We start from the raw sequence: 19,847 nt of genomic DNA, 5'->3' as shown, positions 1-19,847 counted from the left end.
ACCCTAAAAACTGAATTATCAGTTGGGCTAAATGGTGCTTGAGGATCTTTTACACAGTGTAAAAGGCCTTTTCAGCTCTTCAGCTTCTAGTTATTCACGGCCAGGTGGCTCCACTGTGTGTCAGCAGGCTTGAACAGCAGCTGAGGGGAACAGCATACTGTATAGTTGTTCACCACTCGGTGGCGCACTGTGTCCTCTTACTGTCAGAGAACGAGACCGGAAACAGTTTGAGTGTACAACATCATCTCTGTGATCGTGTACTATAGAAAAAAAACCCAAAAACAAAACTATTTCCTGGTTAAAATGAAAAATGTTAATCCTAATAAATAATCTTTAATCATTTGAATTAGAAAACCATACACCAATCAGCTTTGTGAGAGAGCTCATTATATTGTCTTCTAGTGGTAATAATAACAATAATAATTTAGTTTAGATGTATGCAGATGTGTTAGTGTAGTTGAAGTGTGTATGTGCACATGCTGTGTATTTTATGTGTGATTAAGTTAAAGTGGGTCTGTGAGTGAGTCAGTATATTACAGTCATGTATATGGTGTGTAGCCTGTGTGCTATTGACCTAAAATATTCTAAAAATGTTCTTGTGATTTTAAAATTGACTCTTGAGAGATTAGCCTTGAGCCAAAAAACATCTGAATAAATAGAAATAAATAAAAATCATAATAATATGTTTATTGAATAACCATCAGCGAATAAAAATGAAATTAACAAGATGAGTCAGAATGAATAAGAATGAAATACTGCCTAAATCATTTTTTTTTAAAATAAAAATGAATTAATACTAAATAAAATAAAGATATTTTCTGTCCACAGTGATGTCCACCTTATTTTGTAAACCGTTGCCGGTGTTACACCGTACTTGGTGACTCATCAGATTATATGACCTGAAGTGTGTGAAGAAGTACTCACATCCTTTACTAAAGTAAAAGTATTAATACCACAGTGTAAAAAAACTTAATTTCACGTAAAAATCCTGCATTCAAAATCATACTTAAGTAAAAGTATAGAAGTTTTATCGGCTAAATTTACTTAAAGTACTACAGTAAAAGTACTAATTGTGCAGAAAATCGGGTTGTGAGTGAAAATTGCTGCTTATGCTTTAACTCATCAGTATTAATGATGTACTTTGTTTTTTTGTTTTTTTTAATATATCAGATACTTTTACTTAAGTAAAGGATGTAAGTACTTATTCCAATGCTGCAGGTCACAGAATCTGATGAGTCACCAAATACGGTGCAACACCGGAAGTCTTTACGTGTTTTCTGACCACTAGCTTGACGCTGCTGCTGCTGTCAACGTTTGTAGCGGCGTAAAGCTCCGAGCTGTCACAACAAGCGTCGGTCTGTCTCGCTTCCTCACAGCTCACGGCGATGCAACCCACGTCTAGACTTTACTTCGTGGGGAAATATATAAATTAAGTCACTGGAAGGTGAATTTGTTCCGAGTTGAAAAGAGCGGAGATGTTTGTTTAAACGGAGCTTGATGTGGTCGTAAAGACTGAGTGGAGGATTTGCTATCATTCCCTGACAGAATTTGACAGTTAACCGCCCGGCTGGCTGTTGGTTGATGCGCTGTTTTGTTTTCTTCAGCTTCGACAGACCTCTCAACGTATAAAGAGGTAAGTTAAGGACACAAGAGTACAACAACTCATGCACCTTGTTGTATGCGTTTGGTAACTTAGCTGTTAAACATATAAAACAAGTTGTTTCTCGGGCGGTGATGGACCACCGTTAGCTGTTAAGTTAATTACTTAACTAGCTGTTAACGTAACGTGAAGCTACATTTCACAGTTATCTTACATTTAAAATTAATGTTTTACACACATGGTTATTGTGCTTCTAACTAAAATATGTTAGACTGCTCATATCAACTTAATGTGGGCATTAACGTCAGAGTATTGAGTGTTTAAGTATATAATTTTGTATATTTTCAAAGCTGGGTTAGCTAAGGTAACGGCTACTTTATACACATTTTATTAAGATATACTTAAGTTTTTTAAGTGTGTAAGGTATAAAAGAAAAAGAAACAGCCATGAATTACCGGAACATCCATATTCGGAACAGTATTCAACAAGTTTATGGTGGAGTATTTCTTATTTTTACTGTATTTTTACTGCACTAACGCTAATGCTAACCAAGTTATGTCTCTCAAAAGAGGAGCGTGCTGTAGTATCAGATGCAACTGTCTTGTGCAGTCGTGTTATATGTTGTCACTTCTTAAAATAGGTTACACTAAACAAAGGCCAATCTAGGTCAGCTATGGGATGCCAAATGGTATCCAAGGACCACCTGGGGTTATTGAGGGGCTTCATTGACAAATGGGGTGAAGCTAAACTGAGGAGGAGGTTTACTGTTTAGTCATAAATTTTCAGGCTCCTCACTGTTGCATTCACATTCTGTGGAAAGTTAATATTTAACAACAACAGTATTTATGTTTGACTAAATCGTACCAGCTGTCAGATGTAATGGGTGTTTGGAGTTGGAGGCATGAAGATTTGTTATTTTAAGTTTGAGTCTGCCTAAGGCTTTGTGATAGTGTAGTAGTGTTGTTTATTGTCTTTTTAAGTGAACCATATAATGAGATGAGTTGAATTGAGTTAACTTTATTGGTGAGTTTAGAGCACAGGATGGACTGGACAACATTCAATGTAGCGTACTAGTAAAAACCATCATATGAATGAAACACTAAAATACACAAAAAGATATCAGAACTTTAACAAATAGTGCTAGTCAAAGTAACACACAACTGTGTGTGAAGGATCACACAATAAAATCCGAGACTTCCATTGTAGTCCTTGAAGTAATGACAACAAAGATGCAGGATGCAGTCAGCACAATAAATACCTATAAATCATCATCATCATCATCATCTGTAAAATAACTATAGTCAAAACTTGAAAAAACTAATTAAATTTACAGTTAGTTGGGGGGAGGTCATGAGATAACAAGACTGAGTCTACAGCCATGTTAACAGCTCTGTGAGGTTGTACACAGGTGTAGTGATGATTAGAGCTAATTCCTAAGGTTAAAGTGCTAATATGCTCACAGTGACAATGCTAACATGCTGATGTTGGGCTAATGTAATTTTTACCATGTTCACCAGTTCTTTGATTAGCATGTCAGTAGAGCTGCAACATTTAGTCCATAAATCGATTATTTGATTGACAGAAAATGAATTGCCTTATATTTGAATCACTGTTTTAAGTCATTTTTAAAGAAAAATGACCAAATTTTCTGGTTCTAGATTCTTAAATGTGAATATTTCCTGGTTTCTTTAGTCCTCTATGATAGTAAACTGTTGGTTGGTAAAAATAAAAAACAAAATTTGAGTCTGTCTCCTTGGGCTTTGGGAATCAGTGATTGACATTTCTCACTTTATATTGGCCTTTTATAGACCAGTTAGTTGCAGCCCTGCATGTTAGCATGCTAACATTTGTTACAAAAGCTGATGAGAATGTCATAAGTTTTGCAAGCATGTTCATGAACAAAGTCTTGAACAATGATGATTTAATAACCTGATGACAGTGCTAGAGGAAAAGTCACCAAAGTCAGTAGGATTCATCCTGCGGGGACCGTAAATCACCGTAAAGAATTTCATGGCAATCCATCCAATAGTTGAGATTTTTCATTCTGGACCAATGTGGTGGACTGACTGACTAAGATAACAACATTGCCATGATCTCTAGAGACATGCCACTAGCACAACGAGTTTAGATGACTGATATAAAAGAGGGCAGTGACTTACAGTTTTTGTTAGCCTGAGGGGCCCAGGCAGCAGAAGAGCAGGCCTCTTAGCCATGAAACTCCCTGCCTGAGGATATACCTCACATGTACCGCTGTACTGTACATCAGTAGAGGAGAGAATGAGTGACTGAGAGAAAGTAATGTAAGCATCTGGTTCACATTGATATAAACAGACCTTATTAGGTAGCTGCTCAGCTAAATGGTAGTTAGTGTTTTCCCTCCTGCTTTACAAAGAGCTTGAGGGTTATTTGTTTAAAACCAGTGCACACAGATGACTCATCTGCTCTGTATGACTGAGTCACATTCCACTGGCGCTTTCCTAAAGTTAGCCGCAGCACCGTATCGTTTGCCAGTCATTTTTAGTTTGATGAAGACTAATTTTCTGCATTCCTTTCGTTTCCCCACTCCTTTCCACTACATTCATGTTTTATTTCCCCCTCAGCCCATTCATCCCTTACGCTTTTTTCTCTCTCCCTCTTTTTTTTATCGTTTTTCCATGCGTTCTGAAACTGAAACTTAAATTCCCTCTCTGGCTTTTAGAGCCACAAGACTAAACACGCACATTCCCTTGTTTCATCCGTCCTCCCCTTTTGTCAGTTCATCCCTTTTGTCCACCATTCTTTCTTTCATCCCGGTCGTGCTCCCCCTGGCTACCTTTCTCTCCAACCTTCCGGTGCTTTTGTCCCAATCTGCTCTAGCTCTTTCTCCCTTTTTTCATTACCTCCCTTACTCCCTGCCAGAGTCAGTGGTCAGGATACTCGACCGGTATCAGCGCCCCGCCCCGCCCTGCCCTGGGTAAACACCACCATCATATCCAGATCTCCGCTCACTTAGATAGTGATCCGATTTATCCAATCACCAGAGTGGGTCCACCCTACATTGAATGGTGCTCATATGATATGAAATATATCACTTGTATCTGTTTATAGGTAGATAAATGACCCAAAAATCCTGTAAGGGGATGTGAGATACCAAACGGACGACTGAGGCAACTCACTGATGTTCAGGAGACAGTTTCACTCTCAAGTTTTGCTTCTGATTCACTTCCTGTGCTTCTCTACTGCTGTCCCTCTTCATGATTAGGGCTGGTAAGATAGGTGTATTCTTCCATGCGAATCATTTTAGGTGTAGCTGTACTGTCACATGCTTTAAATGTGATTTTAGAGGGTTAGTGCTCCCTGCGCTGAATGAACAGCACCTTTTGTCTCCTCCTGCACGTGATTCCCACAGGAATATGTAGAGGTTTTCCCTCTTTATACTGGGGGATGTTCCTGTCTCGCTGAGATTTGCTTATTCATGGCTTTACAGACCACTCATTTACACATGGAGGCTTCATACCGCATGGACACATAGAGTAGAGTAATGCAGGAGGGACCAAGGTAAAACATGCTTTCTCTACAGCCCTTTAGTGCAAGAACAAGGCTCTTAAAATTGAAATCTTGCATTCATTTTGCATTCTGTTCTAGGAAAAAAGAAGGCTCTAAGTGTGAATGAGCAACCATATAATGTAATTTGCTTGGAGAGCAAGTGCATAGGATGATTAGGAGGAAACAAAGAGGGTAGGCTGAAGAATGTAGGATGCAAATAAACATTTCTACAGTATTTCAGTGGGATTGATTGTCAAGGAAAGAAAGAAGATGAGAAATAGCTTCGTGCAGGGGTGTCCTCTGCTCGGACAAGGAGGGGGTTGGTATGCTCAGGAGGGGGGAAAAGAGCTGAGCTAGGCTGAACTGAGATGCCATTTAAAATGGAAGGGAGGATTCGAGGGAATTACAGTGCAAACAGCTCACTTCTCCGCACTCTCAGCTAAAGCCTCTTGATACTTGATGACGAAAGAAGCGCGAAACGTGTGAAAGAGCGGCATTTGTCGTCGTCGTTGCCGTGGAGTCAAAATATTTGTGACCCTTGTTGCTGTTTACTGGTTTTATGGTTATGATAGGATCAGCAAACTGTTGTAATTTTACAAAAATAGCTACATTTTGTTGTGAGTTATTAAAATGCTATATTTGAGATGTGAGGTCTCTGATGGTAGCAGGAAATATGTTATGCACCACATTGAGGTAGCCACATCCTATTTTAATCCTTGTTTAATCAAACAAGCTAAGGAAAATTTTAAAAAGTTATATCTGTAGTTAATTACCTCTTTAATATTGGCTGCTAGTAATATTGGTGATCGAGGAATATAAACTAATCCTACCGTTTCCTGTATTAAAAATCTCACAGAATATGAGTGTCAGAGGATCATATGCAAAACAAAAAAGCAAGAACTAATTTACATAAACAGCACAGATGGATAGACACTAGAGGAAGAGTTATAATAAATACACTCTGTTATAACAGGCCCGGTGCTGCAGTTCGGCCTTTATTAACTGTTCGATCTGTGAAAAATGAAGATACAAGCAGTCTAATAGGCATCTTCATGTTTCCTTCAATATTTACAGAGGTGTGTCTCATTAATGGATGGTTTGCAGCTGGTGCAGAAACATCAGTTGCAGTCTGACGGTGTGTTTTCCTTATTTACTGCAAACAGTGAAAGTCTATCTCAATGGCAACCATAGCGATGGACTGCTGTTAGGTGTAGCCATGTGTGATGTTACTGTTATTGCTTGTTTATATCACCTAGACAGCTCGGTGACATTTTCATCTTTTTTTTTCTCATTTTAGTCTGTCACCAAATTTTCTCACTTACATCAGACAGTTAATTTAGCAATGTTTCACATGTGTGCTCAGGAAGGCCTTAATGGAAAAAACATCTGAGTTGTGCATGAGCGTGATAGTCTGCTAATCAAAAAAATAATATTTAAAAAAGATCTGATGCATTAGATTAAGCCTCAACGCCCTTTTTGAGACTGGGGGTTTCTGTGCGTGCAGTGTTTTCTCACTGACTTCCTGTCTCTATCTGTTGGGTACGCACCGCCGCAGCTTCCCTTTCTGTCATCTTCTGCAGCTCTTGTCAGACGCACAAGCTAGTTCCTGCTCCTCTGTAGCTTCGTCTCAGGCTAATGATATCAGAGGGCTTATTCTGACTTTCGCCGGGTTAGTTCCTCTGAGACCCAAAGTCTCTTTTCACGAGGGATCCCACACAGTCGGTTGCAGAACCTACTTAATTAGAAGACTGGATCACAGAGCAGAATCTAAAGGTTGGTGGTTTTTCTGATGACGTGAAGTCAGACAAGACAGCAGATGTGGTTGTCATAGAGCCAAACAACACCCAGTGCAACAGATAGACTTTTTTTTTCACTTTTAATAGCTTGTTTGTGTATCATAGTGTTATCATGTTATGTTGCATAGGCAGAAAAACTCAAAGATGTCAAAAATGTTTTTAATCCTTCGGGGTGACGAGTCTGTGTGTGTTTTCCTTGATTTCTCAATGTCACGATATGCACCCTAGCCGGCTAAAACGTTAAGTCGTAAATCAAACTGCTGCCAGTTTCAACTGAAAAATAAACTCACCTGTTTCCTCCACACGGAGGTCAAACATAAAGGAAAACTTCAGAGCTGCATCTCTGGAGCCGTTCAGCAGGAAAGATAGTCGAATGAATCACCCTCTGCTCAGAGCAGTCTTGAAATAGTAATATGAACATGGATAAGTTCAGGATGTGTAGTTTTCTGACAGTATCTGTTGAATTCAAACTTACATCTGCTGCATTTTTGTTGGAACTGAAAGTGGTGTCATATCAATACAAGAGGACACTAGTCACTGTGATTGTAGGCACAGCAGTTCTTTGCAGGCTTTATATGAAATCTATGTGTGATTGGAAGAAAAATACCTCTCACAACAATAATAACAACAAAATAATATGGCCTGTATCATGTTTTATAGTTATCTTGGAGCTATAATAAGTAAATCTTTGGCTTTTCTATTTACTAGTTATGTTTGTCTGCTGCATTTTCTTCAAACTCATTTCAGTGGTGAAAGTTTGCTCACCACAGGTTCAGGCACAGCAAGCAGTAAAGCTCGTGAGCTGTGGTTTATGCTAATCATCTGCACTGTAAGAACACATCGGTAACCAATGAGATGTCTCGGTTTAAACCGTCTGTTACATAATCGTTGTGATGGCAGGGACTTGGTGGATACTTTCTAAGAACAATGACCACAATGTAGTGTACATTAAAGAGTCCTTCTCTCAGGTTCTTGTCATCTTCATCACTTGCTGATACTTTCTCAAGATTTTTTTTCATTTTACATATGCTGGGTCAGTTGAGGTATGCAGGGTTTTTGTCACTCTGAAGTATCGTTGTACTGTATATGCTATGAATGTGCCTGCTCTGTATACGTACAGTAGTTCTTTAAGCTTTATTTGTTCTAATGCTTTCGTTTCTGTTTGCATGTTTGTTTTGTTTTGTTTTTCACACGAGCCCTGTAAACGTGTGAGTGTTTCAGCAGATTAGCTGGATTATAGACGGCTGAGATTAACTAAGAGAGCATCTGTCAGAGAGATTTAGCCTACCGCTTGTATTATTACTACCTTCACTGCATCAATTCCCACCACAGCTATTACTGCTGATGTAATAATTTACTACTAATACAGCTGCATCTGCTCCTATTACCACTGCTGCTGTGACTGCTGTTACCTGTTGGAACTATAAGAACTGCTACTATAGATACTACAACTTTTAACTACTTCAACTATTACTGCAGCTGTTATCTACCACTAGCTACCTCAGGTACTGCATTACCTACTCCTGCTGCTACTATTACTATTATTACTAGGGCTTTACTAATAATAATTTTCATTATTAATTAACCTGTTGATTATTTTCTCGATCAATTGATCAATCGTTTTGTCCATAAAATGTCAGAAAAAAGTGAAAAATGCCAGTTATAATTTCTTAGAGCCCAAGGTGATGTCTTCAAATGTCTTGTTGTGTCCGGTCAATATTCCAAAATCCAAAATTTATACAGTATAGCTATACCATCATGTATGACACAAAAAGCTTAAAATCCACACATTTCAGAAGCTGCAACCAGCAAATGTTTGGCATTTTTCCTTTAAAAAATGACTATTGATTATCAAAATGCTTGCCGACTTTCTTTCGATCGACCAACCAGTAAATTCACTAGTGGTTATTGCTCTTTTAATCATTACCATAACTTCCCACTGCTGCTGCTGATGCTACAACCTTGCTGACCACTGCTACCACTAACCACTGTGCTACTTTTAGCAAGGCTGCTGAAACAGCTGCTCCTTGTACTAAGTAAGAAGGGTTGAGTGGCATCATTTTTAGGCAAAGACAAGCATATTTTAAGATGTGTGCACATATGTGTGTGTATGTGCAGGGAAAGAAACCTGAACTACACAAAACATACAACTACTGATGATTATTAAACTTGAAGTATGCCTTCCTTGTTATTGGCGATGGTGTGTTGTTCATACAACTTGTACTGTTAGGTCAGAAATAGAGTCACTGGAACGACGGCAAGAGAAATCAGAAAAAAAAGTTTGTCTGTGGTTTAAATCTTTGTTTGCACAGTGCAGTCGCCCTGGAGATATAAATACTAGTCAAATGTAGTCAGTGTTTAGTTTCCTATTGTGTGGGTTTGTTCTTTCGTTCTGTCTTTGTTTGTTTTGGGTTTTTATTTTTAGAAAGATGGATTGTGTGACACATTTTGTCAGTTCAACATGTTATCCACAGGAATTGTTTTCACAATTTTAAAAATAATGTGTCAGTTTGACCTGAAGGCTTCAAACCATAAAACTGAAATCATAATGTGTTAATGTTGCAGTGTACTGACCACCCCTGGCTCACATGTACTGGCCAGAGGGATTATGCAAGTTTCCTTTTTTACTTTGAATACTGATAAATCATGTCAGTGTAATTCTCTCTCTCTCTCTCTCTCTCTCTCTCTCTCTCTCTCTCTCTCTCTCTCTCTCTCAGTCATGTCTCGTAGGAGTTCTCGCCTGGTGTCCGGTGGCTACTATAACTCAGATGAAGAATCTGACTCCAGTACTGTGACAACCATATCCTACCGTGAAAACCCTGTCAAGTACGTATCTGTGTGTCTGTGTCTCATTTGCATTTACTTGGATTTTAATCAATAACTCTAATTCTCTTTTTTCTGTCTCCTTTCCCTTTTTTTGTCACGCTGTTTGTCTCTTTCTTTTTTCTTTTTCTTTTTTTTTTTTTAGGGTTTTCAAGAAGAAGGCGGGAACCCGTAAGGCCGGCTCCCGTACCTCCAGTAGAGCCAATAGCAATGCTAGTTCACCCAGCAACGAGTCGCCTGTCACACCAGGTGGGTATGATGCTAAAAAAAAAAACAATACAACATCCTGTCAATGCATGAGTGGTAATGACATAATTTCCTGTAAGTATAAAGGTTATAATAATAGAATGAATGGAACAGTGCTTGGCCACTTACGTCAGGGTCATTTCAAGATACTGTTTTTTATAATCAGTTAATAATTTAGGTCTTTTATAAAGCAAAAACGCTTTTTCCACCTTCTCAAATATGAGAATTTGCAGTTTTTTTCTGTTTTTATGTTGTAAATTGAATATATATGGGTTGGCGTTTTCTCATATTTCATAGACTCAAGAATCAATTGGAAAGAGATATTAAGGGATTCATTGATAATGCAAATAATCCATAATCCATCTTCACTTTTCTGCCTCTCAGGTCCGGGTCCTTCTCCCTTGACCATCCAGTTGCAGCCGACCATGAGGACCGTACCCTACGTCGCTACCACGGCCACCCCTCGGCCCGCCCTGACCCCATCATCCCCATTATCCCCATCGTCCCCATCGTGCCCGTCATCAACCCGGGGTCAGACGCCCACTCGCTGCCCGTCGGTACCTCCAGAGAAAAACTCCTGTCCCGGGCTCTGCAGCTCCAGCAGGCTAGGAGGGTTACATCTCCGACCCAACCACAAGGAGCTGAATCAGAGCAGCATAGACAGCTCGGGGTACTCGTCCTCTGAGGGCACTTACAGGAAGCCCGCAGCCCCCATCAGCACTCCCAGTAAAATCAGCAGTAACGGTGTGGCTCCCAATAATGGATACAAAAGCAGAATCAGCAGTGCCTTCTTTAATTTGATGGGTGAGTGCTGGAGTGTATATTCCCACAGGTCCCTGAAATCCTTTAAAGTTTGTTAATTTGAGAAAAAAAGTCAAGACTTTGAAAGTTTTTGAAAGCAGACATAGACATGGATCACTGAAAGTGCTTGAATTGATATATTTTGTGCAAGAATAGAATATTTTTTTGCTGTGCTGTGTTAGAGAAGGCAAGAGACCACATAGTCCGTGAGCTTCTGTAAAGCTGCTAGTTCACATTATAAAAAGTCTGTGTTGTAACAATAATTAACCTTGATCCATGTCTCAAACTATGCCGTGTTGGGTTCTTGAATTGGAGGGAATTGGGCCTGGAAAGTCCTTGAATTTGATGTTAAAAAGATGTGGGAACCCTGGTATGTGTGTTTGTATGTGTGAGTCTATGTATGACTATATGATAATCATATGTTTCATGTGTTTTGTGCAGGATCAATCTCATTGATGGCCGCTGCAGCACAGTCAAAAATAATGCGTCTGGCAGCTTTAGGTATGTACATGTTTAAGTTTGTGTGCATGAAAATTTGCACATATATGTACAGCACGTACACGCTTGTGCTTGTTTTACTAGCATTGTTAAGTATGTGTCCACCCTCCCACGCATGCCTGTACATACTGGCTTTCACATACCAGTCGGTTTGTGTTTTCACAGTCGTTGCATGTGATTTGGCTTCGGCTTATCAAAATCCCTGCAAATCAACTTTTTTCTTCTCTTTCCTGCAGCTAATAATGCGTCATTCAGGAGGCTCGTGAAGAGGGCTTGTGGCCTTTTTCTCCTCCTCCTCCTCATACTTCTCTGTAAGTGACACGAACATTTAACATATTCAAGTTTGCATGTCCTCTAGCAAATGTTTCATTTTGGAAACACCTCATCATTTCATGGTTAGGCTACACCTTAAATTGTTAGAATCTTGTTGTTTTCCTTTTTTCATATCAGACAGAACAACAGAAACACCATTCTTCCTCTTTTCCTCCAGGTATTTGGTTCCTCCTTCCATTGTTGAACTCTTTCATCTCTCGCATGACTGTCGCAAAGAGCGCGTCACAGACAAAACCAAAGAGTCAACCTGCTACCCCTGTCACCGCTCCTCCTCCTCGATCCGACACTGTGCCTCCTAAACCTTTGGTGGTAAGGCTCAACTGCACATAATCTGCATACAGTACAGGGAACAGGGAAGTACAGGGAATCCATTAATTTTGGAGTAGGTTTCAGTCTAGGTGGACACCCTTTCAGCAGGTCATGTGAAGGATTTTAGAGAGCCCCAAGTACATGACAAATTTATTAATATCCCTATTATGAGGCCCACTCAGTATATATACTGTAAGCATAATGACTGATTGTAAATGGAAGACTACAATAGGTGATAGTTCTACAAAAGGTTATATAAGCCTGCTCTGAATCAGAAATAAAAAATAATACATTTTCTCAGAAGCATTTCCTTCAGACTAATAGCAATTTACTTTGGGTTTGTTGACATGAACATTTTGTCTTATTTGTCCCTCCAGGATTCAGCCTTTGTGTTTGCTGCTGTCGAAGCGAAGACGCAGCGTATTCTGGTAAGAGACAGATCATCTGTTGTTTTAGACTTTATCTTTTACAAAAATAAACCAGCTTAATATAATAACAAAATGAAGGAAGTGATGAAAGTAACTGGCTTGAACAAAACATGTTGATCTAAATAAAATATTTTACATTTATAGTTCATCTACAATATGTGTCTTTTTGTAGGAGGAGATGCAGCTGAAGCAGGGACACCTTCTCTCCCAGGTGAAAGACTTTCTGTATTTTTCTTTGTCTGATGTTATTTCTGCCTCCTCTCAGTCCCTTCCATTCCTTGTTAACAAATCACCTCTGTGGGCGGTGGGAGGTTCTGCATAGTTAAGTCAGAATGGATGCAAGAACATTACAGTCTACCAAAAAATTAGCTGTGCAACAGTAACACCTAGTGGTGGTGATGGAGAACTGCAATAAAACACAGGCTGATGTTTGCATGATTTTGTTCCTTTATTATTTTGTTCTGTGTAACTTTATAATTTGCCAAATATTCTACAATTACAGCATTTGAGGGGTGTTGATAAAACACAGAGGCTGGTTTAACTAGAAGCATGTAGGAAGTGTAAATCATTGCCAGCAATGAACAGTTCTCCAACTTGCTGTTACAGCCAAAGACATTACTGACAATGTAACCTCAATGGAGTTTTATTTAGTTATTAATTGTATATTGAAACATTTTTTGCTCAAAACTCTTCCCTGTAACCTCGCTATAAGTCTAATTAACCTTACAATTTCTTCCTTTCTCAGATGAAGGAGGGAATAGAGTTGGACATGCAGGGTATGAAAGCCAAGCTGGAGGCCGTGGAATCGGACAGTCGGCTGCGTCTGGAGGAGGAGGTCGCCGGGCGGGAGAGGCAGATGGCGGCTTACCAGACAGACAGCCAGTCTGCCATCAGCGGTCTCATCCTCAAGATAGAAGCTTTAGAGGCCCAAAATGCAAAGGTAACAGAGCTGATACAGATGTACCCAACTTCTTAAGGCAAGACAGCGACATTCATTAATCCTGTGTCTTATCTCCTAACCTGACCTGTTTTCTATGCATTATATGATTTTAATGTGGCTCCCTATTTTTTGTAGCTGTCTCAGGAGTTGTCGTCCATCCAGCTGTTGCCTCCTCCTGCCCCTTGTCCTGATACCAGCACAGCCCCCGTCCTCAACCATCTCACCCCAGAGCTCCAACAGGCCATAGAGAAGTGGCTCACTGACTACATCAGGGTAGGCAGACAGATAGATACTGCAGATAGACCCTAAAAGCTATATTACCATAATCATAGCACATAAAAGTCTGTTACTGTGAGGTTTATAGTCTCTGTCATATTGTAGCATCCTTTAGTTTTGGATTAGACATCTGGAAAATGTGGTTAATGATCTGATTTCATTGTTGACACGTGACTTGGTGTCTGCATCACTACTCACAGTGTGTTCTGTATGTCAATATGAATCAGGAGCAGGATATAATCAGGCTCGGTGAAAAAGGAGGCTGCTCGGACTGTGGACGCCCCATAGCTGACAAAATGGCCGACTTTGCCCTGGAGACTCAAGGTTGGGAACATCTGCATGTCACCGCCACTTGGCTTTAGTTACCAGTATTGGGTAACCGGTTTAATTCTCACTGGGGCCACCCTCGCAAAAATCTATGATCTCAGTCTACTGTTTTACCCGAAATGTTTGGACATTGTTTGTGGCTGTGAAAAAGTGATGATGATCTATTCATCCATTAGTTTGTTTTACAAAGCTTAATAATCATCTTGTTTCGCAGGTGCCAGCGTGATCAGCACCAGGTGTTCTGAGACATATCGTATTCGTTCAGCGTGTGTGACCCTGTTTGGATTCCCGCTGTGGTACCCATCTGAAAGCCCACGCACTGTCATTCAGGTACAATAATCATCTCCCACTCTCTCTATTTTCTTTGTATCTTCTCTCTGAGGTCATCTTTCCTTTCTGTCCCTCCATGTCTGTCTTCTCCTCTTTTCCTTCTCTGTGTTTCAACTTTGTTGGTAAAGATTATTAACAGTTTTAGCTCTACTAACAACAGCTTCTCCTCTCTTCCTTCCAGGGTTACCCGGTGCTGCTTCCAGGGAAATGTTGGGCGTTTCATGGTGTCGAGGGGACTCTTGTCATCTCCTTGTCTCACCCCATCAGGATAACTCATGTGACTCTGGACCACCTGCCGCGCTATAACTCCCCTACCGGCCGCATCGACTCCGCACCCAAGGACTTTGAGGTCTATGTAAGTGGTCCCAAACTACAATCTGTTAAAATTCTCACATTGCATTATTTTACAAACATATTGCTATCCAAGCTGCCGGATGCTATCAGCTAATAGCAGCTTTAAAAAGCAATCCTCGCAATTTTTTTCTTTCAGTCATGATAATTCTGGTTTGAAACTGCAGATCTGTTTGTTATCCTCTAGGCTTATTGGTTGTAAGATTAAACCTTGGAGAAAAAACTGACGTGCATCTAACTGCATCTTTCCCGTTCTGACTCTGAATAGTCACCACTCTGACGTAACTGTAATTTCTTTCTCAGGGGATGAGAGATGACGTAGAAGAAGGAACGTTGCTGGGGACATTCACTTACGATAAGGATGGAGAGTCAACGCAGACGTTTAAGCTTCCTGTGAGTTGAAACTGACAACTTTAAAAACATATTTACAAAACCAAAAAACAGGGCGTGACACTAATTACTTCCTGTCCTATTTAAAAAATGCAATGTTAGTGTCGGCTCTTGTTGCCTTCATCTTGAATGTCATGATGTTTACACAGTCTGATGTCTGTTTTCTTCTATCTCTTCTATCTTGATCTCTCCTTCACTGCTTTCCTCTGCACTCTGAACTTTTTGTCTCTCTCTCTGTTCTTCTCTTCCTCTCTTTTCTTTTCCTTCCTTACCTCCTTCTCGCAGAATCCCAGTGACGAGGTTTATCGATTCGTGGAGCTGCGTGTCCTCACTAACTGGGGTCACGTGGAATATACGTGTGTTTACCGCTTCCGTGTGCACGGAGTGATCGCCTCCACATGAGATTCACTGACGGTGACGTGACAGCTCATTCCCACATATCAGAAAGTGCATTTGCAATGTTTTTTTTTTTTTGTTTTTGTTTTTTTTTTTTTTTAAAGTAAAATGCAGTTTAGTGAGTTCAGGGTCAAATGCTACTGAAAGAAAATGTTTGGTGTTGACAAATGTCACTCCTGTGTGTCAGCTTTTTATGGGATCAATTCCATGGTTTTGCTGTGTTTTGAATTGTTTATTGTTGAAGTGACAAAACTAATAAGTGGTTTTCGTGCACAGTTTAAAGTGTACACAGAATGAAGTGTGGAATTTGTTTCTAAAAACCAAAAATCTACCTATACCTAAAATCATTTGAAAGCATAAGGTTCTGGAAACTTTATGCTTTCATGAGCGTGCCACAAAATAATTTTTAACTTTTGTTATTTGTTAATTATTATTGCTACTTATCAGGTATTTCCTGCTTCACATTTGTACGGCGTACAATCCCGGTAAAACAACATTTCATTACATTTTGCCAATGAGCAGCTGCGGTGGAGCAGGTGAATGTTAGGCACCTTACTCGAGGGTATTTTGATAAGTGAAGGGAAGGAAAGTGTTTCTCATTCACTTTTTTGACCCTAATTTACGAGATTGTTTTAGGAGTTTTGAGTGGCAACAATTTGTTACAAGCTTGTTCATATAAATCTAGAGTGTCATTAATATAAAGTGTCATTAATAAAATTCAAACGCTTATTTCTGACATCCATTTTTGAGCAACAAAATGAATTCCAATATTTCATATCTTTATAATATAAAGATCTTGTTTGTCAAGTCAGGACAGGATGTACCAATCCTATGAACAATAAGTAGAAATTATACGGAGGGCAGCAGTGAATGTTTTAATCAGTGTTGTTTGTTAATGACTAGTTAAATTGGATTTAATATTCCTATAAAAAGAAAAATATATGCAGCTTTGTATCATGTATTATGTTTCTTCTTTTTAGAGTGTCGTTACTTTTGAGTTTATGACCGGTACTTGAATACTTGAAAAACTCTTTTTCTAACTCTTTGGAAAGCGTCATGTTGATTCCATGACGTTTGTGTTTCTACTTCCTTGTACATAACACTTCAATTTTGTATAAAATACAAAGTCAGGAAAGAAAGATGTTATTTATTTGGTAAAATGAGAATATTAATGTAGTGACTTAATGTGTTATGTCTGTGTTGTAGGATTGTCTTGCTAATATTTTTTTGATTACTTTCCAAAATGCTAGACACATGCAAAATTATTCAAAGTTTTCCATTTATTATCTCTAAAATGTAGAGTACTTGTTCTCTTTGAGTGTTCATATTTGGTAGTTGGAGGACTAAAGTTACACAACATCCCAGGAAAATTGGTTTGCTTCCATTTTTTCAAAAGTTTTCTAAAAATAAGTGTCTTCTTTTCTTCTTTTAGTGTTAAGAGAAGACCTTTGAGTTCACAATTATTGTTTGGACAGCACAAAACAGAACTCTGCCGCTCTGAAAGTGTAATATTTGTATTCTTTGTTGTTCAGTACATTTTTTTTCTTATCATGAAGTGCACTAGAGATGAATGCAGGTAAAATCCATCATTTGTCGCTGATTTCCTTTATTAAATATAGTATATGCTAGTCTTAAAGAGGCCATATTATACACCTTTTCTGCAAGTTAACGCAGTTCCCTTGGGTCTTAATAAAATGTCTCTGACATGCTTTGATCAAAATACCACAAGGATCAAGCACCACAGCAGCTTTCTCATCCTGTCTAAACAGCCCCGTTCAGAACGGCCGGTTTGAGTGTAAATAAACTTATATTTTGCTCCAATTTAATTGCAATAAACAGATCAAAGGGATGCTGAAATAACAAATCATGATGTAAATTTGTAAATCAGAGCTATCTAAAGGCATAAATACAGCAGCAACATTATTGCTTATACACATAGATATCTACATGCTCTGTATTATTAAAATCATATAAACTCACCGGCATTTAAGATGTTTATTATTGATAACAGCAGCTGAGGTAGAGTGTGACTCCGGTGTTAGCTCCGGCTAAGTTGAGAGGCGAGATTTAAGACAAATCCACTTAATCCTAAAAGTTTAAAAAACAAACTCCTCCCGCCGGTAAACTGCTCCAGATAAGAGCGGAATCGGGTGTTTATTCCTCTTCAGCTCTGCTTCTCTGCCGGCTCTCTCCTGTAGAGTTCACCGGGGCTCATCAAGGGCGAATTTTTCACCCTTAGCTTATTTTAGCTTGGCCTAGCTTTGCCCAATGTGATGTAAGAAGGGGCATCAAATCTGAATGGCTTGTTGAATCACATGAGTACAGAGCAAACCAGCCCACACTAAACTGACCAGGTGGTCTTATTTCATAGATTGTGTGTTAGTAGGCACATCAGAGACCCAAATACATACGCACAAGCACTGAAAAAGTGAGTTTTTCATAATATGGCCCCTTTAAAGAAGAGGTAGAAAAAGAGACAAATGAGACAGAAGGATTTCTTTGTTTTCAGACCTGTTGAATAAGAGGACTGCAACAGGAATTATATTTGTGTCTCCTCTGTGAGAAATGAAAGTTGCTGTTTGAGTTCTCAACAAGTTTTGTTATATCTAAAACAAATGACAGTATCATTTACATGCATTTTAAAAAATGAGTATTGGCATGAAATTAAAGTTAAGTCTGGGAAAAAAATGTATTTATTATCTGCTTTATAAAACATACATTGGTGAGAATGAAATCCTTCATTTTAGTTTTTACTTTTTTCTAAAAGTGGATATAAAATATTTGTCTAATTTGTGCAGGTTACATGAATTTATAATGAGTGCATTTCATTTTGTATTTAAGCTAATGATTGTAGTTAATTCAATGATGTTGGTACATTTTTATCATTTTTAATTTATAATTTTACTTTATTCATTAAACATCTTTGTTATGTACAAGCATTTATTATGATTTGCAGCTTGATTACAAATCTGTTCCTCTTGGTGGAAGTATTTTTTATAAATGCATTGATTACAAACTGATATGCTTTTGAGATGAGGAGGATGTGTATTACTATATGCAGTACAGTATATTTCCATCTTATCCACTCATGTTACGTAAAACAGATGAAATACTTGTTTTTATATTTGAAAGCTGTTGAACAGACTGTACAGCCGTTCTGCCTGTAAGACAACTTAATGTAATGACCGCCCATGGCCACTGCCCATGGCGTTTTCCAGAGTATTTGACTACCACTGTCTGATTAAATAAACAAAACATTGTGACATACTTTTGTCATTGCATGATTTTTTGGCCATAACTTTGTCATTACAGAGCATATTCACAGACATGACGATGATATATACTGTGAGCTCAGCCACACTTCTAAGTAATAAAATTGGCCCATCTGTGTTTGAGTGGCATGCTTTATATTAAAGTTACTTGTTGGCTCATCAGTGTCGATTTGCATACAAACATTTACATGTGGTACAAAACCTGAACCTTTACATTTTTCACTGATAGTAAACTAAATATCTTCAGGTTGTGGATTGTTGGTCAGGACAAAACAAGACATTTGAGGACGTTATCTTGGGCTTTAGGAAACATTGAGAAACATGTTTAACCATTTTCTATATTGACTAATCAATTAATCGAGAAAATAATCGACAGATTAATCGATAATGAAAATAATTGTTAGTTGCAGCTTTGATATGTAATACGTATTGCAACCCTACCATTCAGCTCTTGCCTTATTTGGCTCTCCGTGTCAGGAAGAACAGACTGCTCTAAACTTTTGCCAGTTTTTGTCTCAGCAGAAGAACCACAGATAGATTTCATCTCAGGCAGCTGCTTGGTCCGGATGAGATAAGACAGACTGAATGAAACTACCCATGTAGAGAATTATGTAGGTCACACAGGCAACAACTGAGAAAGGCTTTAAATAATTGGGACCAAACTGCTTCAGTAGGAACTGAGGGGAAGGTAGTAGATGTTGACCAGCACAAGTGTAGTCAGCAGCATCTTAAATGTTCACTTTTTGACTGGATTGACCTCCTTCCTGCTGCACCCCGCCCTGGCTGGTGGAGGGACCTGAGAATCAGGATGTTGCAGGTTAATATGATCATTATGTTAGTGCTCAACAGCACCAGTATGACACTCCACTTGAACAGTGGGGAGAACTTCACAAGTCCACAGCAAACAGCAGTTATAGAGCATTCACCACCAGGCACAGCCACAGTCGCAACTTGACTCGGCCCTCCTGCTCGGTTCAAACCTCAAGCCAGGAAGTTAGCAGTACTCAATGAGGACCAAAAGGCAGAACAGCCGCCATGTTGAGTGTGAAGATCTCAAGGTCTCGTGATTTGCCTAGCAGGAGGCGTACGACCAGAGCGTTGGTCGGCAGGCCCAGTGGAGGAACCGTCACCACTATGGGTAAGAAGTATCTTTCTTGTGATGTTCTGGTTGGTGGTTTCGATGCCCTTGGAGATTTCCATCACGGT

General features: G+C 39.1%; 1 protein-coding gene across 2 annotated transcripts; it reads left to right on the top strand.

Annotated features, from left to right (window-relative positions):
• Window positions 1-1,300: 1,300 nt before the first annotated feature.
• LOC121887527 lies at window positions 1,301-18,632 on the top strand. Of its 2 annotated transcripts, none has more exons than XM_042398363.1 (16): window positions 1,301-1,633; window positions 9,639-9,747; window positions 9,890-9,993; window positions 10,375-10,794; window positions 11,233-11,292; window positions 11,526-11,600; window positions 11,780-11,931; window positions 12,309-12,359; window positions 12,532-12,570; window positions 13,105-13,299; window positions 13,435-13,572; window positions 13,803-13,899; window positions 14,117-14,232; window positions 14,414-14,587; window positions 14,887-14,976; window positions 15,259-18,632. In XM_042398363.1, exons 2-16 carry the CDS (start codon window positions 9,641-9,643, stop codon window positions 15,373-15,375), a joined length of 1,935 nt encoding a protein of 644 aa, XP_042254297.1. In that variant the 5' UTR covers window positions 1,301-1,633; window positions 9,639-9,640; the 3' UTR covers window positions 15,376-18,632. The 2 variants fall into 2 exon arrangements, with proteins under 2 accessions (XP_042254297.1, XP_042254289.1); XM_042398355.1 differs by lacking the exon at window positions 1,301-1,633 and adding an exon at window positions 1,991-2,095.
• The last annotated feature ends 1,215 nt before the right edge of the window (window positions 18,633-19,847 follow it).

This window comes from Thunnus maccoyii, chromosome 2 (assembly GCF_910596095.1).
Source record: "Thunnus maccoyii chromosome 2, fThuMac1.1, whole genome shotgun sequence".
Classification (NCBI taxonomy): Eukaryota; Metazoa; Chordata; class Actinopteri; order Scombriformes; family Scombridae; genus Thunnus; species Thunnus maccoyii.
Note: the sequence above shows the minus strand (reverse complement) of the source record. Positions and strands in the feature narration are given on the sequence as shown.